A 23,209-nucleotide genomic window follows, 5' to 3' on the forward strand; every position below is an offset into this window, starting at 1 on the left:
CTTAACCCCATTAACAACCTGGCCCTCTCACCTGTGAGGTGAAGATAGTAAAAACACCCTCGGAAGGCTCAAGTGATGATCAAATGAGATAATCCCTTAGCCAGTGCTTTAGCACAATGTAAGCGCTCCAATAAATACTGGAGAGTGATCCCAGCAATTATTTTATACTCATAAATGTAGTTGGAAGGTTGAATTAGATGCTAAATGCTACATTACATTTTATAACTGTTTTTAAGAGCGTTATGCAAACCAGCCATCATTGGAGCGAAATATTTAAAAATACATATAGTTGATAGTCCAGATAGATACTGCGGCATAAAACCAGGAGAAATCAGGAAGAAAAAAATAACCAGTGCGTGTAGATGCTTAGATTCTACTGTGAACCGAGATGGGGGAGGAGACCAGACCGGGTGCCTGCGGGAAGCTGGGATTCCGCGGTAGGAAGCCTGCAGCCGGGAGCTCCGGGGCAGCGTCGCCCCCGGGTCCGGCTCGGCCCCGCCCCGTCGGAGCCTCCTTCCCAGCTTCCCCGGCGGCGTCGCCGTGACCTCACTTCCGGTCGCCGGACGCACGTGGGAGGAAGTGCCAGTGCCCGCGGCTGCTTGTCTCTTGGGTTACGTCCGTCCGCGGGCAGGGCCGCCACCTCCACCTGCGCCGCTGCTATGGGAGTCCCGGCTTTCTTTCGCTGGCTCAGCCGCAAGTACCCGTCCATCATTGTCAATTGCGTGGAAGAGAAGGTAAGGAGGCTCCAGGCTGCCGCCACGCCAGAACCCGGAGGCCCGGAGTGTCCAGGCCGCGGTCCTCGAGGCCCGCCGTCCGCCTCCAGGGCACTGTGCAGGGGCCCGCGCCCCTGTCTGCCCCCGACAGCTTCGGCCGGACGCGCGCTGGGCGCGGCAGCTCGGACTCTGGTCCCCGGGGCGGCCTTGCCAGGGTGAGGGCCGGGCGCCGGGTCTCGGGGAGAGTTGCTCCTCCCCTGTCCGCGGGTTCCTGGCCCGAAGGCCCCGCCCACGGCTTTGTTTCCTCCCGGCTCGGCAGTTGTCGGGTTTCGAAAGAGGCATAGTGGCTGTCGGTCCGCTGAGTTAGCTGGTTAGCGCTGCGCGGGTGCAGGTGCCAGCCTCTAAGCACCTTGTGAAGCAGTCCCGGGCGACGAGCTTTTTGTTGTCTCCTGACCCATCCTGAAAGGTTTTCTTCTGTGGGAGAGGCCATTTGTTGCTGTTGTCTGGTCATCCGGAGAGAAAAGCACTTCGGCAACGGCTAGGACGGAAGTCTCTCAGTGGTCCCTTGTCTAGGTGCCCAAGTGCTGGACAGCATACCTTTGACATTTTCAGAATTCCTGGGTGCACTTGAACAATATACTTTTTGCTGTTAGTTTGTTAGTGTCATGAAGACTTGACTTTTGTTTTTATCATTTCCGTGTTTCGGTCCAAGTGCGATTTTGTACTCTTAATTAGAATTTCCAGATTGGGGAGGTTCAGGGGCACATTATGTTCCCCATCCCTTCGTTTTTGGAGGAAGGACCCGTTAAACACTAGGAACTTTTGGCTTAGTCTAGTGAAACCTTGATTTTGACAAGTTCCTATCCTAGGAGGAAGCGAAATCCTTGCTCTGGTGACATAGCTACTACTCCCCGTGTTTTTCTCAAAGAAAAAACTGTTAAACTGAATGCTTATTTCCTTTGCTCTTATGTAGCTTTTATAAAACTTATATAAAACTTATACTTTAATAATAAATAAAATTTTATCAAACTTTAACTTTACTTGCACCTTAATCTATTTCTACTCTCTAGTGATAACCACTTCTATTTTTGGTTTTTCTCTAAATATCATGTTTATGTCTGATTTATTGGTCTTGGGTGTTTCTGTTAAATTCTAATTATGATAGAAGACGATGTAGTCACATATACAGCCTCTTCCCCGCCCCCTGTTCTCCTAATCATTTGTCTTTATTTCTTTCATTGGTAAACTTAAAGTTATAAAGTAATATTCCTTTATTTTTTTTTTAAATTCCATACCCTAAACAAAGTATCTCTTGACTCTTCACCTTCTGGGATTAGATATTAGTTTTTCTACCCCGGCTGCCCTTAGTCTTCATCTCAAGCTTGTCACCTGTTTTTGCTTTGTCCAAAATTAAGTTGTCAGGACTTGGGCTGTACAGATTTGTTTTAAAAGCAGAAAAATCAAATTGTACTGGTGATTATCATCACTGTGTCGATTCAGGTTATGTACTGTGATTCTGTTTCTTCTCTTGTGTTACTTTTCATCTTTTTCTGTGTGTTGCCTGTTTTCCACTATACATGGTTCCCCTTCCAGACTCTTATCAGCTACTCTTATCAAGTCCTCTTTCTAATTGGAGACTGCTTGAGGTTTTTATTTCTGTTGCTGTCATACCTGGTTATTTAGGCTTGCTGGAAAGCTGCTTCCTGAGATTTAAAAAAAAATATATGATTTGGAGGTACTTTTTTCTAATTATCCCTCCTGGCTTAAACCCTTCCTTGGTTTTTGTTCTTAATTGAATTCTTAAGAAGTGCTGTGTGGCATTTGAGTTTAGTAAGTTCATTCTACCCATGAATGATCATTAGCTAGGCAGAGTTTGAGTTTGAAAATTACTTTCCCTCAAAACTTTAAAAGCATTGTTCTTTTCACTTCTGTCATCCAGAATTGTTGATGAAAGTTGATTGTTAATGTGATTTATTATTTTTAGCTAACACTTAGTAGTATTTAACACGTACTAGGTACTTTGCAGACTAATGTATTAAATCCTTATAACAACCAGGAGTACTTCTCCTCCTCCACTTATTACCGATGAGAAATCTGCAGCACAGAGGGCCTAAGGAATGTGCTCAAGGTCACGTGGTTAATATGTGGCACAGCAGTGTCAAAACCAGGAAGCCCGTGCTCTTAACTTTTTTGCTTTCATTCTTCTGTAGTTCTGTTTTGCTTTCTAAAATTTTAAAAGATCTTTATCCTTGATGTTATAAACTTTCATGATGATGTACTTACATACAGGTATTTTTTGTTGTTGTTTTTAATTTCAGTTCATTTTGATCAGTACTTCGTTGACTCTGAGTCTGGAGACTTTTGTTCTTTATTCCAGGGAATACTCTTTGTTTTTTTTTTTTTTTTTTTTTTGTCTTTTTGCCATTTCTTGGGCCGTTCCCGTGGCATATGGAGGCTCCCGTGGCATAGGCTAGGGGTCTAATTGGAGCTGTAGCTGCCAGCCTACGCCAGAGCCACAGCAACGCAGGATCCGAGCCGCGTCTGCAACCTACACTACAGTTCATGGCAACGCCGGATCGTTAACCCACTGAGCAAGGGCAGGGATCGAACCCAAAACCTCATGGTTCCTAGTCGGATTCGTTAACCGCTGCGCCACGATGGGAACTCACGCTTTGATTTTTTTTTTTTTTTTTTTTCTCCTTGCTTTTCTTTTTGTCTGCCCTCTCAGAACTCTAAATACTGGTCCTCCTAGATTGATCTGTTTTTCTTTCTCCTTCTGTTCTCCCCTTGCTCCTTCCCCGAGACATAATTGACCTAAACAAACTGCACATACTGAAAGTGTACATTTAACACATTTTGACATTTGTGTGTCTCCATGAACCCATCACCACAGTCAAGATAATGAACACACCTCTGAAACATTCCTTCTGCCCTTTTGTTGTTCCTCCCCACAGCCCCTTCCTGCTGCCCATCTTTAGTCAACCACTGATTTCTGACTCTATAGATAGGAAGTTTTCATTTTTTACCATTTCATGTAAATGGAATTATACAGTATCTATTCTCCCCCATTAACTTGGCTTGGTTACTTTGATTCAGAATAGTTACTTTAAAAGTCATTCATGTTGCTACTTGTATCAATACTTTATTCCTTTTGTTTTTGAATAGTATATTCTATGTTGTGCCTGTATCCCATTTTGTTTATTCATTCACCTGAATGGTGAACATTTGGATTGTTTCTAGTTTTTGGCTATTTAAGAAAAAAAAAAGCAGGAGTTCCCATCATGGCTCAGCAGTTAGCGAACCCAACTAGCATTCATGAGGACACGGGTTCGATCCCTGGCCTCGCTCAGTGGGTTGAGGATCAGGTGTTACCGCGAATTGTAGTGTAGGTTACAGACACAGCTCCGATATGGTGCTGTGGCTGTGGTGTAGGCCAGCGGCTACAGCTCCGATTGGACCCCTAGCCTGGGAACCTCCATATACCCTAGGTGTGGCCCTAAAAGACAAAAAGACCAACCAACAAACAAACCTCTGTGAATATTGGTATACAAATCTTTGTGTAGACAAGCTTTCATTTCTTTAGAGAAGATTCCTAGGAGTGAACTGGTTGCATGGTATAGTAGATGTTTTAAAAAGGAAAACTTGCCACATTGTTTTCCATAACGGTTGTACCATTTTTATTGCTACCAGCAGTGTATGAGAGATCTAGTTGCTCTATTTCCTTGCCAATACTTAGTATGGTTAGTCTTTTTAGTTTTAGAGTAGTGTTATCTCAGTGTGGTTTTAATTTGCATTTCTCTAATGGCAGATGGTGTTGAGCATGTCTTTGGGTGCTTATTTGCCTTCCATATATCTTCTTAAGTGAGGTGTCTATTAAGATCTTTTGCCCATTTTTAAGTTCTTGTCTTATTGTAGTTTCTTATATATTGATTTTTTTGCAAATATTTTCTCTTAATTCTTGGCTTGCCTTTTTACTTATTAGCAGTGCAAAGAAGAGCAAATATGCTTTTAATTTTAAAGTCTGCTTTCTTTATTTTTCCTCTGTATTCCTGCTTTTTGTTTATATTTAAGAAATCATCACCAAAGCCAAGCTTACAAAGATTTTTCTTGTTTTCTTAGAGATGTCTTATAGTTTAGGTGCACCCTATTCTGTTTTAGTTTTTTAAATTAGTGATATACATTTATTTTTAAATGTTAAATGCACCTTGCATTTCTTTGGATAAGTCCTACCTGGCCATGTGTATTATTTTTATATACTGTTAGAGTCAATATGCTAAAATTTCACATATATGTTCAAAAAGGATATTTGTCTGTAGTGTTCTTGTAATGTTTTTGTCCAGTTTGGGTATCTTGGCCTCATACTGAGTGGAGAGGTATATACTCTCTAGTTTTCTGCAAGAGTCTGTATAGAATTGGTGTTATATTGCTTCCTTAAATATTAGGTAGGGAGTTCCTGTCATGGCTCAGTGGAAATGAATCTGAGTAGTATCCATAAGGACACAGGTTTGATTTCTGGCCTCGCTCATTTGGTCTGGGATTGCTGTGGCTGTGATGTAGGCCAGCGGCTACAGCGCCAATTCAGCCCCTAGCCTGGGAACCTCCATATGCCATGGGTGTGGCCCTAAAAAGATTGCAAAAAAGGTTAAGTAGAATTCACCAGTGAAGCTGTCAGAATCTGAAAGTTTTAGGGGAAGATTTTAGCTACAAATTCCTTTTTTTTTTTTTTTTTTTTTGGTAAGTCAGCGTAGAGCCATCCAGATTATTTCTTTCTTTTTGAGTGAGCTTTTGTAGTTTATATCTTTAACACATTTTGTTCACTTCATCTAGGTTGTCGCATTTGTTTATGTAAAGTTCAGAGTATTCCTTATTATCTTTTTACTATCAATAGAAAACATAGTGATATGACTTCTTTAATTCCTGATACTAATTTTGTCCTTCCTATATTGTTCCATTATCAGTCTAGCTAGATTGATCTCAAAGAACTAACTTTTGATTTCATTGATTTTTTTTTGTTTCATTTTTATTATTAATTGCTTATTCTTACTTTGAGTTTAGCTTGTGTTTCTTGTCCTCATTCCTTAAGGTAGAAGCTGAGGTCATTGCCTTGATGCTTCTTCTCTGAGTTGCTTCTGTTGAGCGTCATAAAATGCCAGCTGCATGCCAAAACATTGACATGTTGTCTTTTCATTTTCATTCAGTAAAAAACACTTTCTCATGTCCCCTTTGACTTCTTTGGCCCACTGGCTGTTCAAAGGAATGTTACTTAATTTTCAGATGTTCAGAGGATTTTCCAGGCATTTTTTTCTCTGTTACTCTGATTTAGTTCCCTTCTCAGAGAATATACTTTGCTTAATTTGAATTATTTTAAAGCTTAACTGATTCGTTTTATGACCTAGAATGTGGTCTTGTTAAATGTTTCATTTTGACTTGAAAAAGACACAAATACTGCTGTTGTTGGGTAGTGTTCTGTAAATGTCGATAAGATATGGAAGACCTGAACAACACATAATGATTTTCTACCTCTTGTTCCGTCAATAATTGATAGGGGTGTGGAAATCTTTTTTTTTTTTTTTTTTTTGGATTTGTCTCTTTTTTCTTTCAGTTCTGTTGGTTTTTGCTCCTTGCATTTTGAAACTCCTTTGTTAGTGCATAAAGTTAAGGATTATTATGTCTTCTTGGTGAATATGCTTCTTTATCATTATAAAATGATTTTTTTCCTTTTTTGCCATGCCTGCGGTGTATAGAAATTCCAAGACCTGGGATCAAGCCCAAGCCACAGCAGTGACATTGCCTAATCCTCAACTGCTAGGCTACCAGGGGAACTCCCTAAAATTACCTTTTTTTTTGCTTTTTTTAGGGCCACAAGTGTGGCATATGGAAGTTCCCAGGCTAGGGGTTGAATCAGAGCTGCAGCTGCTGGCCTACACCACAGCCACAGCAACACAGGACCTGAGCCATGTCTGTGACCTACACCACAGCTCACAGCAGTGCCCGATCCTTGCCCCACTGAGACCCAGGATCAAACCCGCATCCTCATGGATGTTAATCAGATTCGTTTCCAGTGTGCCACACAGGAATTCCTAAAGTGATCTTCTTTTTCCTTGTTAATATTCTTTGCTCTGAAAGTTATTTTGTCCAATGTTAATATGACCAGATCTTTTTACCAGTGTTAATGTGATCTATTTCCATCTTTTTACTTTAAGCCTATTTTTGACTTTATCTTTAGTGGCTTTGGGGGAGGGAGACAACATACAGTTGGTTCTTGTTTTTTTATACACTTTGATTGTTGCCTCCTTTTTTTATTGTGATGAAATATGCATAATGTGAAATTTGTCATTTGAGTGTAGAATTCAGTGGCATTAAGTACATTCACAAGATTTTGAAACCATTCTTGCTGTCCATTTCTAGAACCTTTCATCATTCCAAATAGAAACTCTGTACTCACCTAAACTACAGTTCTGTTTTCTCTTCCCCCCCAACTTTCTGTCTTATGAATTTGCTTATTCTAGGAACAAATATAAGTGCAATCATGTAATAGTTGTCTTTTTGTGTCTGGTTTATTTTACTTTTCCACTTAGTGTAATATTTTCAAATTGATCCATGTTTAGTATGTATCAGGGTTTTTTGAAACCTTTTAATTGATTTATACACAGTACATATATGCATATATAGGCACTTAAATGTTTAAATTCTTCTTATGTTGAAGTTATAGAAGTATGCATTTAGCTTGTTAATTTTCAAACTAAAAATGTATAACTTGCTTCCATATTGTGAAACAGAATATTATCATATCTTAGTACCCTGGAAGTCCCCCTTTGTTCTCTTCCAGACAAGAGCCACCCCACAATCCTGTCTTCCAGTAGCAGAGGGAGTTTTGGTAATGCTATGTTATTAAAAATGGTTCTATAACCTCTACCCTCTCTTGTATCTATAAGATTTCATGTTTCTGGGATTTATCTGAATTTGTCTCATTGCTCTGCAGTATTTCACTGTGGAATCCTTTGTATGAAAATATAATGAATTTTATTGGAAAACAGTTTGGGAGCATCTGTAAAATCTGAAAGTACACAATTCTGTAACTTAATTTTTAAGCGTGTAATAATATCCCATTGTATGTATATATTTTGTTTGTTTGTTTGTTTGGACACGGGTTATTTTTACCTCTTAATTATTGTGACTAATGCTGTGAACATTGGTGTACAATTATCTGTACAGTAGATCAGTACTTTGGATACATACCCCATGAGTGGTCCCTGCTTTTGATTGTTTTGGGTATATACCTATGAGTGGAATTGATGAGTCATATAATAATTCCATGCTTACCTTTTTGAGGAACTGCTAAGTTGTTTTCTCAATCTCTGCCTTGTAAATGGGGCATATAGAACAGGAACATTTAATGTGATTATTGATATAGTTAGATTTAAATTTATTACCTTCTTATTTGTTTTCGTCCATCTCATCTGTACTTGTTTCCATTTTTCAATTGTTCTGCTTCTTTTGGACTGAATTTTTTTATCATTCCATTTTATCTCTTTTTGGCTTTTTAACTACTCTGAACATTCAGTCATCAGTTTCTTAACTTCGTGTCCTTGGCTAATACAGTCCTCACTGGTTTCCTGGTCTTGGGAATAACTCAAACTCAAACTGGGAATAACTCAAACTCAAACTGGAGTTTCTTGCATTACACCACTCTGTTCAGTCTCTGTGCTCTGGTCATCTCTGTATGAGAGCTGAAATAGGGCAGAACGTTGCCTTATTTGATATCAGTTTGAAATGTGTGTCAGTGGACTTAAATTTTTCACTACTCTCTGCTTGTGTCTGTGAATGACCTCGAGAGTGCAAATATGTTGATTTGGGGTGGGGGGGGTTACGAAAAATTTTGATGAGTGGGTGAATTAGCAGATATGGAATTCATAAATAAAAAAGATCAGCCGTATATGTGTTACATAAGGGTAGTTGTGTGGATTAAATCAGTTAACCAAGTGCTTCAAACAGTGCCTTGCACAGAAACGCTTGGTATTTCAGAATTTTATTTGGTAAGTTAATTTTCGGTAGTTTATGTGTCCATGTAAAAGTGGGGGTAATGTTGCATGGTATAGAATTGTGCTGTTTTCATATAGTGAAATCCAGGTTTCCCACCTATTTTTGTCTTGATCAAATTTGCTAGAGGTTTGTCAATTTTGTTGATCTTTTCAAAGAACTACCTTTGGTTTTTATAGATGTTTTAAAATTGCCCTTTTTATTCTCTATTTCAATTAATTTTCTCCCTGCTATTTGTTACTTTCTTCTACTTGGCTTTGGGTTTTGTTCGCTTTTATTCTTCTGGTGTCTTAAGGTGGAATGTTAGATTATTGGTTTGAGATCTTTCTTAATACAGATGTTTATAGCTATAAATTTACCTCTGAGCACTGACTTGGGACTGTACACTATAAGTTTTGGTCTGATGTGTCTTCATTTTCATTCATCTCAGATTATTTTGCTTTCTCTTTTGATTTTTTTCTTCAGTTCCATGGATTACTCATGAATGTTAAATTACCATATTTATGAATTTGCCAAAATTTCTCCCATTATTAAGTTCCAGTATTACTTTATCATGGTTGAAGAACATACTTTGTATTACTTTTATGCTTTTAAATTTATTGAGGTTCGTTTTATGTCCAGTGATTGGTCCATCCCAGCGAATGTTCCATATGTAGTTGAGAATGTATGTTTTTTTGTTGAGTGGAGTGTTCTGTAAATATGTTAGGTGTGGTCAGTTTATAGTATTGTTCCAGTCATCTGTTTCCTTATTGATATTTTATCCATTATTGAAAGTGGAATATTAAAGTCTACAATTGTTATTATTCAGTTGTCTTTTTTTTGGATTTCTCTTGTGACTCAGTGTGTTAAGGATCTGGCATTGTCACTGCAGTGGATTAGGTCATTGCTGTGTCACAGGGTTGATCCCTGGCCCAGGAACTTCTGCACGTGCGGCAGAAAATAAAATTATCAGCTTCTTTCATTTTTGTTATTTATTAATTTATTAAAAGTTGTATGAATATCGATGCTGTTATTAGGTACATATGTATTTCTAATTGTTATATCTTCTTGGTGGATTGACCTTTCTATCATTATCAGATTTTTTTTTTTTTTCTTGCTTTTTAGGGCCACACCTGTGGCATGTGGCATGAGGTTCCCAGGCCAGGGGTCTAATTGGAGCTGTAGCCGCTGGCCTACGCCACAGCCACAGCAATGCAGAATCTGAGCTGTGCCTGTGCTGTGTCTGCAACCTACACCACAGCTCTTAGCAATGCTGGATCCTTAACCCACTAAGCAAGGCCAGGGATTGAACCCTCGTCCTCAGGGATGCTAGTTGGATTCATTAACTGCTGAGCCATGATAAGCCATGATAGGATCTCCCGTCTTCTTTATTTATTATTTATTTTTTTAGTCTTTTTGCCATTTCTTGGGCCGCTTCTGGGGCATATGGAGATTCCTGGGCTAGGGGTCTAATCGGAGCTGTAGCTGCCAGCTTACACCAGAGCCACAGCAACGCAGGATCCGAGCCACGTCTGTGACTGCCACAGCTCATGGTAACGCCGGATCGTTAATCCACTGAGCAAGGGCAGGGATCGAACCCTCAACCTCATGGTTCCTCGTCAGATTCGTTAGCCACTGCGCCACGACGGGAACTCCTGTCTTCTTTATTTTTAAGTCTGTTTTGTCTCATACTAGTACAGTCACTCCAGTTTCCTTGTGGTTCTTTTTACTTTCTGTTGTCTGTATGTGCTTTTTTTGCCTTTTTTTTTTTTTTTTTTTAAGGGCCACACCCTCTGCGTAAGGTGGTTCCCAGGCTAGGGATCCAACCAGAGCTGTAGCTGCCAGCCTATGCCAGAGCCACAGCAATGCTAGGTCCGAGCCGTATCTGTGACCTACACCGCAACACCTGATCCTTAACCCACTGAGCGAGGCCAGGGATCGAACCTGCCTCCTCATGCTAGTCGGGTTTGTTAACCACTGAGCCACGACAGGAACTCCTCTGAATATACTTTTAATGTAGCATTTAGATTTCATTAATGATCTTTTCTAAAATGTATTTTTTAAGTGGTTGCTCTAGGATTTACTGTATACATGTTACCAGCTTTAGATTTATACTAGCTTAATTCCAATAATATGTAAACTTTTACTGCTGTAGAGCTTGAGAGCTTTTCTTACTTTTGTGGTATTGTCATTATATGTGTAATATCTATTAATGTAACAAACCGAACAGTGCTTTGCCCTTATTATTACTTTACCATCTGTGGTTACTTCAATAGCACATTGCAATTGTGCTTCTCCTCACCTCTTTTGGGGCTGTTACTGGGAAATGTATTACATTTATATTACATTGTATGTTGTAAGCCATAGTGTGTTATAAAATATCATTTTATAAATTGTTCTTTTGCAATAGCAGTTAAGGGAAAAAAAGGATAAAGAATATGGATCATTATCTTTACTGTAGTCACTTAGTTTCAGCCTGAAGAACTTTATTTAGTATTTCTTGTAAATCAGGATGGCTAGCAGCAAATTCAGTTTTTGTATGTCTGGCACAGTCTTTATTTCACCATCATTTTTTGAATAGTTCCTGGATATGTAATTCTTGGTTAGCTGTTTTTTCTTTCTTTCTTTCTTTTTTTTGTCTTTTTTTTTTTTTTTTGTCTTTTTGTCTTTTTCGGAGCTGCACCTGCGACATATGGAGGTTCCCAGGCTAGGGGTCGAATCGGAGCTGTGGCTACCAGCCTATGCCAGAACCACAGCACCTCAGGATCCAAGCCGCATCTGTGACCTATACCACAGCTCACGGAAATGCTGGATCCTTGACCCACTAAGCAAGGCCAGGAATTGTACCCGAGTCCTCATGGATGCTAGTCCGGTTTGTTAACCACTGAGCTGTGACGGGAACTCCCCGTTTTTTCTTTCAGCCCTTTTCCTATTGCCTTTAGCCCCCATTACTTCTGTTAGAAGCCAGCTGTTAATCTTAACTTTTAAGTTCCCTTATAAGTGACTCATCTTTTTTCCTATTGGTTCTTACAAGGTTTTCTCCTTGTCTTACACCTTCAACATTTTAACTCTGTGTCTGTCTATGGTCTCTTTGTGTTTATCTTAGTTGGAGTTCTTAGAGCTGTCTGCATATATAGGTTATTGGTTTTCAATACATTTGGGAAGTTTTTTGTTATTATTTCCTTGAATATTTTTTTTGCTCCTTTCTCCCCTCTCTTCCCAGTACTCCAGTTCTGAGTATGTTCATGTACCTATTTGTATCTCATATTTCTTTCAGGCTCTGTTCATTTTTCTTTATCCTTTTTTTCTCTCTTCAGCTTGCATAATCTCTATTAATCTAAGTTTAAGAATTCTTTTGCCAGTCAAGTCTGTTGTTGAGCCCTCTAGTGAATTTTTGATCTGTTATTGTACTTTTCAGCTAGAGTCTCCCTTTGTTTTTTATAATTTTTACTTTGTTAATATTCTGTATTTGATGCAGGTTGTCACCATACCTTCCTTTAATTCTTTAACCATGTGTCTCTTCTGTGTCTCTTCTGTAATAGCTGCTTTATCCTCTTATCTGTTAAATCTGATGTCTGAATACTCTCACAGGTGGTTTCTTTGGCGTGACTTTTTCCCTGTGCATGGTGCCATACTTCTCTGTTTTTCTGCATGCCTCCTAGTGTTTTTTTTTTGGTTTTTTTGGTTTTTTTTTTTTTTTTTTAACTTTTTAGGGCCACAGCTACAGCATATGGAAGCTCCCAGGCTAGGAGTCAAATTAGAGCTACAGCTGCCGGCCCACGCCACAGCTCCAGCAATGCCAGATCTGAGCCACATCAGAGACCTACACCACAACTCATGGCAATGCCAGATCTTTTAACTCACTGAGCAAAGCCAGGGATTGAACCTGCATCCTCATGGATCCTAGTTGGGTTGTTACCACTGAGCCACAACAGGAATTCCTGTTTTGTTTGTTTTTGTTTTCTGCAAACAGGACATTTGGGGTTATGTATTTTAGCATCTCTGGGTGCTGGTCTGCCCCCAAAAGTCCTTCCAGGGTATGTTGTTGTTTCTATTTATTTATTTGCCCACCCAGTGAGCTGGGTTAAAGTGTATTTCTTCCTCAGTGTGTTAAGCCTCTGATATTGCTCCTCAGGGAGGTGCAGTTTGGGGTGTGCCCACAGCAGAGAAGTAGGGCTCTCTCCCACTCATCACACTCAGCATTACTGGGTTTGTCCATTACTTTTTGTCTATTGCACTGTTGCTTTCAGCCGTGCCCAGGGCATAAATTCCTCTCCAGACTAATCCAGTGAAATTGTGGCACCTTCCAGGGATTAGTTTCTGAGGTTAATGTTTTGCATTTGTTCTAGCCCCAGGAAGGCTCCTCCCATCTGTCTTATTTCCTGGGTCTCTCCTGCAGACGACCTGGTCTGTGGTCTAGGCTGTATCTTCATTAGATCCCTGATTCTCTTCTCAGTTCCTTTTCACCACAGCTTACAGCATTCTTGAGAATGTCCTTAGATTTGAACTTCTCCGTTGTGCTCTGTTGCAAGTGAAGTCAGTTTTGAATTTCATAGGTTTTCTTGACTAGATTGCTGTTTGCCCTCAGACTGTTTCCAAAGGCTTTAACTTTTTTTTTTTTTTTTTTTTTTTTTTTTTTTTTTTTAAGATGTTCACTAGTTTAGCTGGGGAGCAGGTGAGTAGAACTCTTCCTGCTATTGTGTTGGCAGCTGGGCTCTCTAATGTGAACTGTGTCTTGGAGAGTGGGGATCAGATTTCATACGCCTTGCATATTATGTGTCCTCTGTAGTCCTTGACACACGTTATAGGTGTTCAGTAAGTTCATGTTCAAGCTAGTGGAATTATAATTAATCAGTCTAACATATCACTTAAGATACCAGCTCTGAATTTAGAGGACTAGGTTCAAATCCTGGTCTCTGAACTTGGTGGAAGTGTGACTTTGGATAGCCACCTAATCCCTCTAAACACTTGTGTTCTCATCTGTAAGTGGGATACTCTACCACCCAGGGTTGTCGTGAGTCCCTGTCACATTTTAAGTGCTCTGTAAACGTTAGTAACAAGTAACTATACAGTGTTGACTAACATTATAGAAAAAGGGTGATCTAACATACATACAGCTTGAAAAAAATACTCATCACTAAAAATATTAAGGTTTTGTATTTGGCAACTACATCAAAATTTATGGCCTGCATTTTTAACTCGTATACTGTAATTTGAAGTTTTCAGTTGCCTTTTGACCCTTTCTTCCCCACATATCACTTGTGTTTGGCAGTTCTTTTCTGGAGACTTTAAAATCAAGTTCTCCAGTGTAGTATCTGCCATCCAACGGTGGGCATGCTCGTTGCAGTGGAACTTGAGGCATGAGTCCTGATTTTTTAGTGCTGCTGTTAGTATCGTGCAGGCTCACACAAACATGCATTTACTTAGGAGCTCCAGGAGCTTGACTGGATCAGTACATTAGTGTGAAATTCCTTTTGAGGGCTTTACTTGAAAACCTTCACAGCCTGTGGAGTGGATTTTTATACAGACTCACTCTTTGTATATTTGTACCATCCTTAAATACCTCTTTATCTTGACTCTGACATATTTGTGACAAATGGTAACTTCTCAGCTGTGCGTTTGGGTTGTACATGTCCTGTCCATTTTCCATGCAGTGGAGGAGAGGACTTCCCTCAGGGCAGAGCTGCCTCGACTGCTGGCCTCCTGGGTAGGTGTGCTCTGTGTCCCTGGGACCTGCTTGCCAGCCAGGGTACTGCCTCCCTTTCTCTCCAGCACCCGTGAATGATTGGTCCACATGGGGCCTGCAGGCGAGGGGGCCTGTACATTCCATCCAATCACGTCTGCTAGTTCTGCACATTTTAGGCATTCCTGTGATTTCTCAGTTACACAGTTTTCACTCCTGTAATGGTTCTCCAGCACAGTTATGCCATTGTGGTTTTGTGTTTGTTTTTAGTCTTTTACGTGGTCTGGGGTAGAAAGGGAAGGCTGCAGTGTGTGCTCAGTTTGTCATCTGGAAAACCCACAAGACAATGAAAAGCTATTTGGGATGAATCGGTTTTAGGGTTCAGAGTAGCTCTCTTTTTAGCTGCCCTTTGATTGATCAGGACTCTCTCTGGAACCCAGCAGGAGATACACTGCATTGTATTTAGTGGCAAGGCTCTTGAAGAGTGGGTTCCTTTCCTCAGTGGCAGGATCTTCTCTTGAAGAAACTCTGAATTTACAGTTAATGGGTTGAATATATCTACAGAACTCCTGAGAGGAAAGTACATGGTTGGCTTTCTTCCTTTCTTTTCTCTTCCTTCCTTCCTTCCTTCCTCTTTCTCTCTTTTACATGCACACTGTCTTTCTTTCTTTTTCTCACTCCCTTCCTTCTCCCTCTCTTCCATCTTTCCTCCCTCTCTCCCTCCCTTCCTTGCCTGCAGCATGCAGAAGTTCCCCAGCCCAGGGATTGAACCCTTACGGTGGCACAACCTAAGCCACATCAGTGACAATGCCAGATCCTTAACCTGCTGAGCCACTAGGGAACTCCCTGTTCAGTTTTCTCTTTGGGAATGCCTGGAGCACTTTTTTTTCAAAATTAGGACCCACCTATGCCCCCTTCCCCAGGCTTTACTTTCTAAGTAGTGGAAGTGGAAATTTTCATGCAGCTACATTCAGCATTCCTTGAAGAGCTGCAATATAGCAAGCCATTAATCTCCTGTTTTTGTAAATGAAGTTTTATTGGAGCACAGCCATACTCATTCATGTCCATATTGTTTGTGACTGTTTTTCTTTGCGATGCCTAAATGAGTTAATGCAGCTGAGATCGTGTGGTCAACAAGTCTGAAACACTGCTGCTTCCTGCAGAGCATAATGTGAGTCTGGATTCTCCTGAGTTGGTGTTAGCTTGGTTCAGGAGAAAGGAAAATGTGAATTTTGGATTGTAGAGGTTAGATGGAAAGCACAGCGCCTCCTACCTTCATAGAGTTTGTTTTTATTTTGAAGTTGTCAGATTTTCTCTGATAGACACCCCAGAATTGACCTCCTGCTTTCCTTTCACTTATCCCATTCACTGCTTCTGACCAGGCCTCTCTTTTCTGATTCATGAGATGTCTGCACAGGACACTGTCTGATCACTTCTTGTTTTGCCCTTTGATCCCTTTTGATTTATGTTTCTCCCAATTGTAAGTACAAACTGAAGCCCAGTCTCATTCCTTCCTCTCCTCTTAAAGATAACGCTCTCCTCAATTGGTGTTTATCATTCCCCTGCTCTTCTCTGTGCTTTCACTGCATACATGCCCATCCCTGAACAGTGCCTGATACTATGTCTGTTTTATAACTTTCTCTACATGGAATACTATATTCATTCTCTGCACTGTGCCTTTTTGGCTTAGTAAGATATTTGTGACCATTAGCTCTGTTGCTTTGAATCTTACCTTTGTCTGGCATCCCAGAATGTGGACATACCACAGTTTATTAATCTAGTCTCTGGGTTCTTTTTTTTTGTAGTTAAGTGGACCTTTTATTTTTATTTCTTTTTAAAATAGCTTTACTGAGATTTAATTTATACACTATAAAATTCACCTGTTAAAATTATGGAATTCAGTGGGTTTTAGTATATATACATTTGTGCAACAATCACCATTTATCTAATTTTAGAAAAATTTCATCACTCCCAAAAGAAATGTGATTATTTTCAGCCACTTTCTATTTCCCTCACCCTTCTCCCAACTGAAGATTGACACTGATCTTTCTAAAGATTTGTTTATTCTGGGGAGTTCCCGTCGTGGCGCAGTGGAAACGAATCCGACTAGGAACCAGGAGGTTGCAGGTTCAATTCTTGGCCTTGCTCAGTGGGTTAAGGATCCAGTGTTGCCATGAGCTCTGGTGTAGGTCGCAGATGCAGCTTGGATTTGATGTTGCTGTGTCTGTGGTGTAGGCCGGCATCTGTAGCTCCAGTTGGACCCCTAACTTGGGAACCTACATATGCTGAGGGTGTGGCCTAAAAAGCAATAAATAAATAAATGAATTAAATAAAATAAAAATAAAGATTTGTTTATTCTGGATCAAGTAAATGAGATCTTTTGTGGTCTTTTGTGATTGGCTTTCACGTAGCAGATTGTTTGGGTTGAGGTTCATCCATGAACCTCATGTGTAGGGTGGGCTTTTAAATTGTTTGCAGTGTTTTATCATTACAAATGATACTTTGTATGTGTTATTTTTAAAGTGACTTTAGTATTTTTTCAAGTTTTATTGAAGTATAGTTGTTTACAATGTTAAGATAATTTCTGCTGTACAACAAAGTGATTCAGTAATACACGTGCACATATCCATTCTTTTTCAGATTCTTTTCCTACATAAATTATCGTAGAACATTGGGTAGAGTTCCCTATGCTATACAGCAGGCCCCCCGTTGGCCAGCAATTCCATATACACTAGTGTCCACATGCCAGTCACAGAACCCCCATCCATCCCTCCCCGCATCAAAACTAAAAACTTCTCATATCACTATCATTTGCTAGCACTCTGGAAGAAAAAGAAAAAGGTATTGCTTATCATAAAAATATAATTGAGTGCCTCCAGGAGTGAGAATGGCTCAGTTCTTATTATATTTTGAAGAACTGACCATATAGTTGGGGGTTGGAGTGACACATTAATTAGGGAACCACACAGGTGCTCCAAGTAAATAAGGAAAATTGTGAGAAAATGCAGGAGGAGCAGTTAATTTCTTGAGAGACATATGCATAGTGTTTCAAAGCAAGTGGCCTTGGATCTCATGCCTGCAGAACTAATAAAATTTCAGGATGTGGGTGTTGGCCGGGAGGGAGGGGGAGGAGCACAGGCAGTGAGAGATGGAACTGAGAAGAAGACTGGGTGGCCTGAGCATTGTGGCACGGCCGGAGCCTGGTAAGGGCCGGCTCACTGTCAGTACCTGCTGTGGTGTCTTTGCAATAGGCAAAACTAAGCACAGCCACATTTGTATTTAAGAAGGAAAACTGACAGCATAGAGGGTGGGCTTAGAGACAGGGGAGTCTAGGGGTGGGCCACACCATTTGTACAAAGGCCGTTTAGTCTTTGGATGAGAGGTGGGGCCCATTGATGGCGGTAGGAATGAGAGGAGATGGTGTGGACAGGCATTTTTCAGCTGAGATGGACAGGACTTACTGGTAATGGACAGTAAGGGAAAAGAATTCTAAGGTGACTCCCATGGTCTCTCACTTGGACACTGAATGATTTGGGGACTATACCCTATGTAGTCAAGATTAACTTGTTGCATTGGAAGCTTTAAGGAGCAAAAATAGCTTCTCGTCTTATAATTTAAAGATTACTTAAAGTATTTTATTTACAATTCAGAAATGAGACACAGGTTCGCACTGAGCCTAGGCTATGTCAATTTCAGACTTGAACAATCAAGCTACTATTAATTATCACTTTCTTGTAGCCAAAAGAATGCAATGGCGTAAAGATTCCTGTCGATGCCAGTAAGCCTAATCCAAATGATGTGGAGTTTGATAATCTGTATTTGGACATGAATGGAATCATCCATCCCTGTACTCACCCTGAAGACAAGTACGTAACCCATTTTTCTCACTGATTTTATAAATTACAGAGCAGCACTGTTTGATATTACATTGTTGGCTTCTCATTGTAGACCAGCGCCCAAAAACGAGGATGAAATGATGGTTGCAATTTTTGAATACATTGACCGACTTTTCAATATTGTGAGACCAAGACGACTTCTCTACATGGCAATAGATGGAGTGGTAAGCGTTATGTAACTTAAAATCCTCTATTTTATTTTGCTGTGTTCCCACATTATCTAGAATGAAAGTCAACTAAATAATGAAAAACATATAGTAAATTTGAGGAAGAAGCCTCACCTTTTCGTTATCCATTCAAACGTGTTTTGTTTGTGTATGAGCCTGTTTTGTGCCAGATGCTGTGAGTTGCTGGGGATGTTGGTGGCTGCCCTTGCTTTTGAAGGGCTTTCTTATACAGGACAGAGGCAGATGAGTGAGGTTAGGTACCCAGAGACTTTAGATGGCACATGCAGGTCATTGGTGGAGAGGGAGCCAGTGCTCCAAGGGAGTGAGGAGATAGAGAGGAGGGGGCTTTTGTCACCTTTATTTGAAAAGTAAAGAATAATTGGAGGTGGGGTGGTGCAGGGAGATGGATGGAATAGGTGGGGAAGGAGGACCTTCCAGATGTCTCAAATGTGCCAGGTAAGCATGCTTTGCATATCTTTGACCACACTGACATGTTAGACAGCTGCAGGTGTTTATACTGGAAAGGGAAGAAGGGCGATAGGCTTGAGAAAGCCTTTCCTGCCACACTCAGTTTGGATTTTAGCCCATAGGCAGTGAGTAGTCATCAGAATATTTTGGGAAAGGAATAGCTTCCTTAAAATGGTAATACCGGAGTTCTCGTCGTGGCGCAGTGGTTAACGAATCCGACTAGGAACCATGAGGTTGCGGGTTCGGTCCCTGCCCTTGCTCAGTGGGTTAACCATCTGGCGTTGCCGTGAGCTGTGGTGTAGGTCGCAGACACGGCTCGGATCCCGCATTGCTGTGGCTGTGGTGTAGGCCAGCAGCTACAGCTCCAATTAGACCCCTAGCCTGGGAACCTCCATATGCCGCAGGAGCGGCCCAAAGAAATAGCAAAAAGACAAAAAAAAAAAAAAAAAAAAAAAAAAAGATAATACCAAGTAGCTTACGTAATGAATGACCAGCAAACTATATATCAAGGTTCAGGGAAAATTAAGGTAGGAGTTCACTGGTGGCCTATCTGGTATTGTCACTGCTCTGACGAAGGTTTGATCCCTGTGGGAACTTCCACATGCTGTGGGCACAGCCAAAATAAAAAGGAAGAAAAGAACAGAAAATTCAGGTAAATTGTAACCCTGCTTAGCTGTATGCACATAGATTCCCTTTCTTTTAGATTTAATAATCTTGGTGGCTAATGGAATGGTTTTGAAAAATCCAGGAAACTTTGGGTGCAAGAAGATGAACTCTTCTGTAAGGTTCTGTTTACTCAAAGAAAAGACTTACCTACTGAAAACTTCAGTTGCAGTGAAAGTGTTGTAAAGAGTAAAGGGGACAGGAAAACGTCTTATCTGGAGCAGATTCCAGTTCCCATTAGCTGAGTTTCTTGAAGAAGAGCTTTCACTTGACTCTGGTGTGCCCTTCTGCTGTAAGATATGTGCACGTTTGTATGTGTATGTACACGCCCTTGTCTGTAACTTTTTTTTTTTTAATATAAATGTTAAGTTAGAGGAGGTGGTCTCATTTGACAGGAAAGGGAACTTTTCTGTGTGTGTGTCTTTTTAGTGCCACACCCAAGGCATATGAAAGTTCCCAGGCTAGGGGTTGAATTGGAGTTACCGCTGCCGGCCTACACCACAGCCACAGCAACTCTAGATCCGAGCCGAGTCTGCGACCCACACCACAGCTCACAGCAACACCAGGTCCTTAACCCACTGAGCAAGGCCAGGGATCAGAACCCACGTCCTCATGGATAGTAGTCGGGTTCATTAGCCGCTGAGCCACTACAGGAACACCGGGAAAGAGAAATGTTGAAGAGAATATGAAGTAACTTATTTTATGTAGACCGGATACTTGAGAGTCTCTTCCAGCCCCAAACCCAGTTCAGTAATTTCAGAACCTTACAGTTCAGTTCACTTCATTCAGGCTCATCCAGTGATTGATGTTATATTTGGTTAGAATGATTTAAGAATACTTTTGATTCAGATTTTGTTCCCTTTCTACCTGCTGCACCTTATTGTTGAGAGAGAGTGGTAGTTATTGTGAAAAATACAGAAAAGATTTTGGGGGTCTTATGAATCCCATTTGGAAACTATCCTTCCTTTCAGGTGTGGGCAGAGCTTCTTGGTCCTGGTTCTGTAGAAACTGCTCACTCACTGCATGATGGCTCAGTCTTTGGATAAAGGAAGCTTTGTGTTTTGAGTGCCTTGAAGCACCATACCCAGTGGAAGAAGCCTTTAGGTCATGGACCTTACAGTATTAAGTGCTGTGGCTTCATGGGTGGTTTGTCCTTTTTTTTCTTTTTTAGGGCCACACCCACAGTATATGCAAACTCCTGGGCTAGGGATCAAATCGGAGCTACAGCTGCCAGCATATGCTACAGCCGCAGCACACCAGCTCTGAGCTGTGTCTGCAGCCACCACCATAGCTCATGGCAGAGCCAGATCCTTAACCCGCTGGGTGGGGCCAGGGATCCAACTCGCTTCCTCATGGATGCTAGTTGGGTTCATTAACGCTGGAGATTCCGAGATTTGTCCTTTTGACACGCCACTCACTCACCTGACTGGGCTCAGCTTTTAAGGTTCTTGGTCCAAATTTAAGCTCTTAGGATCTACTGTCTGTGGTGGAAGGATTGTTGAGATATGTTACTTAACTCTTCCATTTTAGTGTATTATTATTATTATTGTTATTATTATTATTTTGCTTTTCAGGGCCATCTCTGTGGCATATGGAGGTTCCCAGGCTAGGGGTCTAATCAGAGCTATATAGCTACCGGCCTACACCACAGCAACTCCAGATCTGAGCCGCGTCTGCAGTCTACACACAGCTCACAGCAACACCAGATCCTTAACCCCCTGAGTGAGGCCAGGAATCAAACCTGCAACCTCATGGATACTAGTCAGATTCGTTTCTGCTGCACCATGACAGGAACTCCCAAGTGTATTATTTTTGTAAGAACAACTTACTCAAGATAATGTACAGATTTAGTTACATACAAATATTGTGAATAGTATTATGTGAATATGAAATACACGTTTTCAGGCGCCGCGCGCTAAAATGAACCAGCAGCGTTCAAGGAGGTTCAGAGCATCCAAAGAAGGAATGGAAGCAGCAGTAGAGAAGCAGCGAGTCAGGGAAGAAATACTGGCAAAAGGTAAAGAATGTGCATCTTGAAGTTGGACTTTTTATAAAGTGTTTGCAGAAGGGGTGGCACCTTTTCCTTACAAGTAGATCAGGTTTTAATTTAATTGGGGTTCCAGGACATCCAGGGGAAATTTATGTTCACTGTTGAGGAAAAGTAGTTAATAGAATCCTTAATTCCATTAATAAGCCTGTTCATTTCCAAACTCTAGTAAAAGGGAAAGTTGGGAATAAAGGGAGGGAATTCTGGAAGGGAGAGCAAATTGTCAACTTCTGTCAGCGCAAGTGCAGCCAGTCAGCTCACTTTCATGTACCTATTAACTAGAGGTTCATGAAAAGTGCCTCTTTTTTCCTTTTTCTGTGGGGCCTGCTAGAAAATTACCGTTTTGTAAACATTTCTTCAGGTCAGGCTTGGTGGCCTGCTCACTCCTTAGAACTCAGGTCTGTACGAGGCCTGGGCTGGTGGGACTTGTGCTACAAGGCTTTCTCTCAGTCATATACATGCTCTGTACAAGCTGAGGTGACAGGTACTGAGGTGGGGGACGGGTACCTGTGTTCCCTCAATTTAGGGGAGGGACCTGTAGGGTAGAATGTGGGCATCGTTCTGCTCCTCACAGCCCTGATGGGTCCAGAGGTAGGAGTTGGCTAAGTCTCCGAGGGCAGGAAGACCAGCGGTCCTGAGGCCCCTGGAGACCGCTTCTCACGAGACACTTGTGTGGGGGTGGAGTGCGTGTTGGCAGAGTGACTTAAATAAGCCAGAATGGCGACCGGGAAAACCACCATCATGGATTCAGGATGTTACATTTGGCTGGTGGGAAAAGAGAGACAGTGTATTCAGCTTAGGCTTGTGATTAGAATGTATTTTATGTTATTTTAATTTGCTAGAAGTATGTAAATATATACCTATTTTAGCTGCAGTTTGTAGTTAATATTCTACAGCCTGTTTTTATTTTTAACAGATTATCTTTGCTTGTAAAGATGTCTTCTTTCTTGAAGATGTTATTCTATATATTTGTGTCTTTAGAAAAATCTAATCAGTGATATAGAGGGAAAAATAGGACTTTAAAATCCCTCTACCTGATAATTTTATTTCTTATCATTTAAAGCTGTGCTTAATTCAGCGTTTTAATTTTGTTTTTCTAAGGCTCGTTCACCTTAAGAACTGTTACTGGAATTAGAACCCCTAACCTGTGTGTATGTGTGTGTGTGTGTGTGTGTGTGTTCTGTCGCAGGGGCATTAGGAAGAACATCTTAATTTTTTTATAGGTTTGTAAAACAGTGTAATATCTTTGGACAACATATATTGTTTGACAGTCATGAGGGGAGGAATCTTCTTTTCTTTGGAAAAGGGGGAACATTGTTCCTCAGGTGACAACACCTCTCTTTCTCTTGTATTTGAACTTTTGTTTTTGTTGTTCTGGCCTAATATTGAGTAATTTACCTCACAGTTTATGGGGAGAACAAAGCATTGCCCCTTTTTCTCTAGGTGGCTTCCTTCCTCCAGAAGAAATAAAAGAGAGATTTGACAGCAACTGTATTACACCAGTAAGTAGTCTCATACTTTGCTAGCTATTGCTAACTCTTAAATTATAGGTT

The 23,209-nt window shown here is 40.8% G+C and overlaps 1 protein-coding gene across 1 annotated transcript in view; it reads left to right on the forward strand.

Annotated features, from left to right (window-relative positions):
- Nucleotides 545-23,209, forward strand: part of XRN2 (5'-3' exoribonuclease 2) — an 85,860-nt gene continuing 63,195 nt past the window's right edge. The window contains 5 exon segments of the mRNA XM_005672749.3: nucleotides 545-734; nucleotides 18,154-18,281; nucleotides 18,364-18,475; nucleotides 21,515-21,626; nucleotides 23,100-23,158. Coding sequence (XP_005672806.2) covers nucleotides 660-734; nucleotides 18,154-18,281; nucleotides 18,364-18,475; nucleotides 21,515-21,626; nucleotides 23,100-23,158 — 486 coding nt within the window. The 5' untranslated portion in view covers nucleotides 545-659.

Source organism: Sus scrofa, chromosome 17 (genome assembly GCF_000003025.6).
Source record: "Sus scrofa isolate TJ Tabasco breed Duroc chromosome 17, Sscrofa11.1, whole genome shotgun sequence".
Classification (NCBI taxonomy): domain Eukaryota; kingdom Metazoa; phylum Chordata; class Mammalia; order Artiodactyla; family Suidae; genus Sus; species Sus scrofa.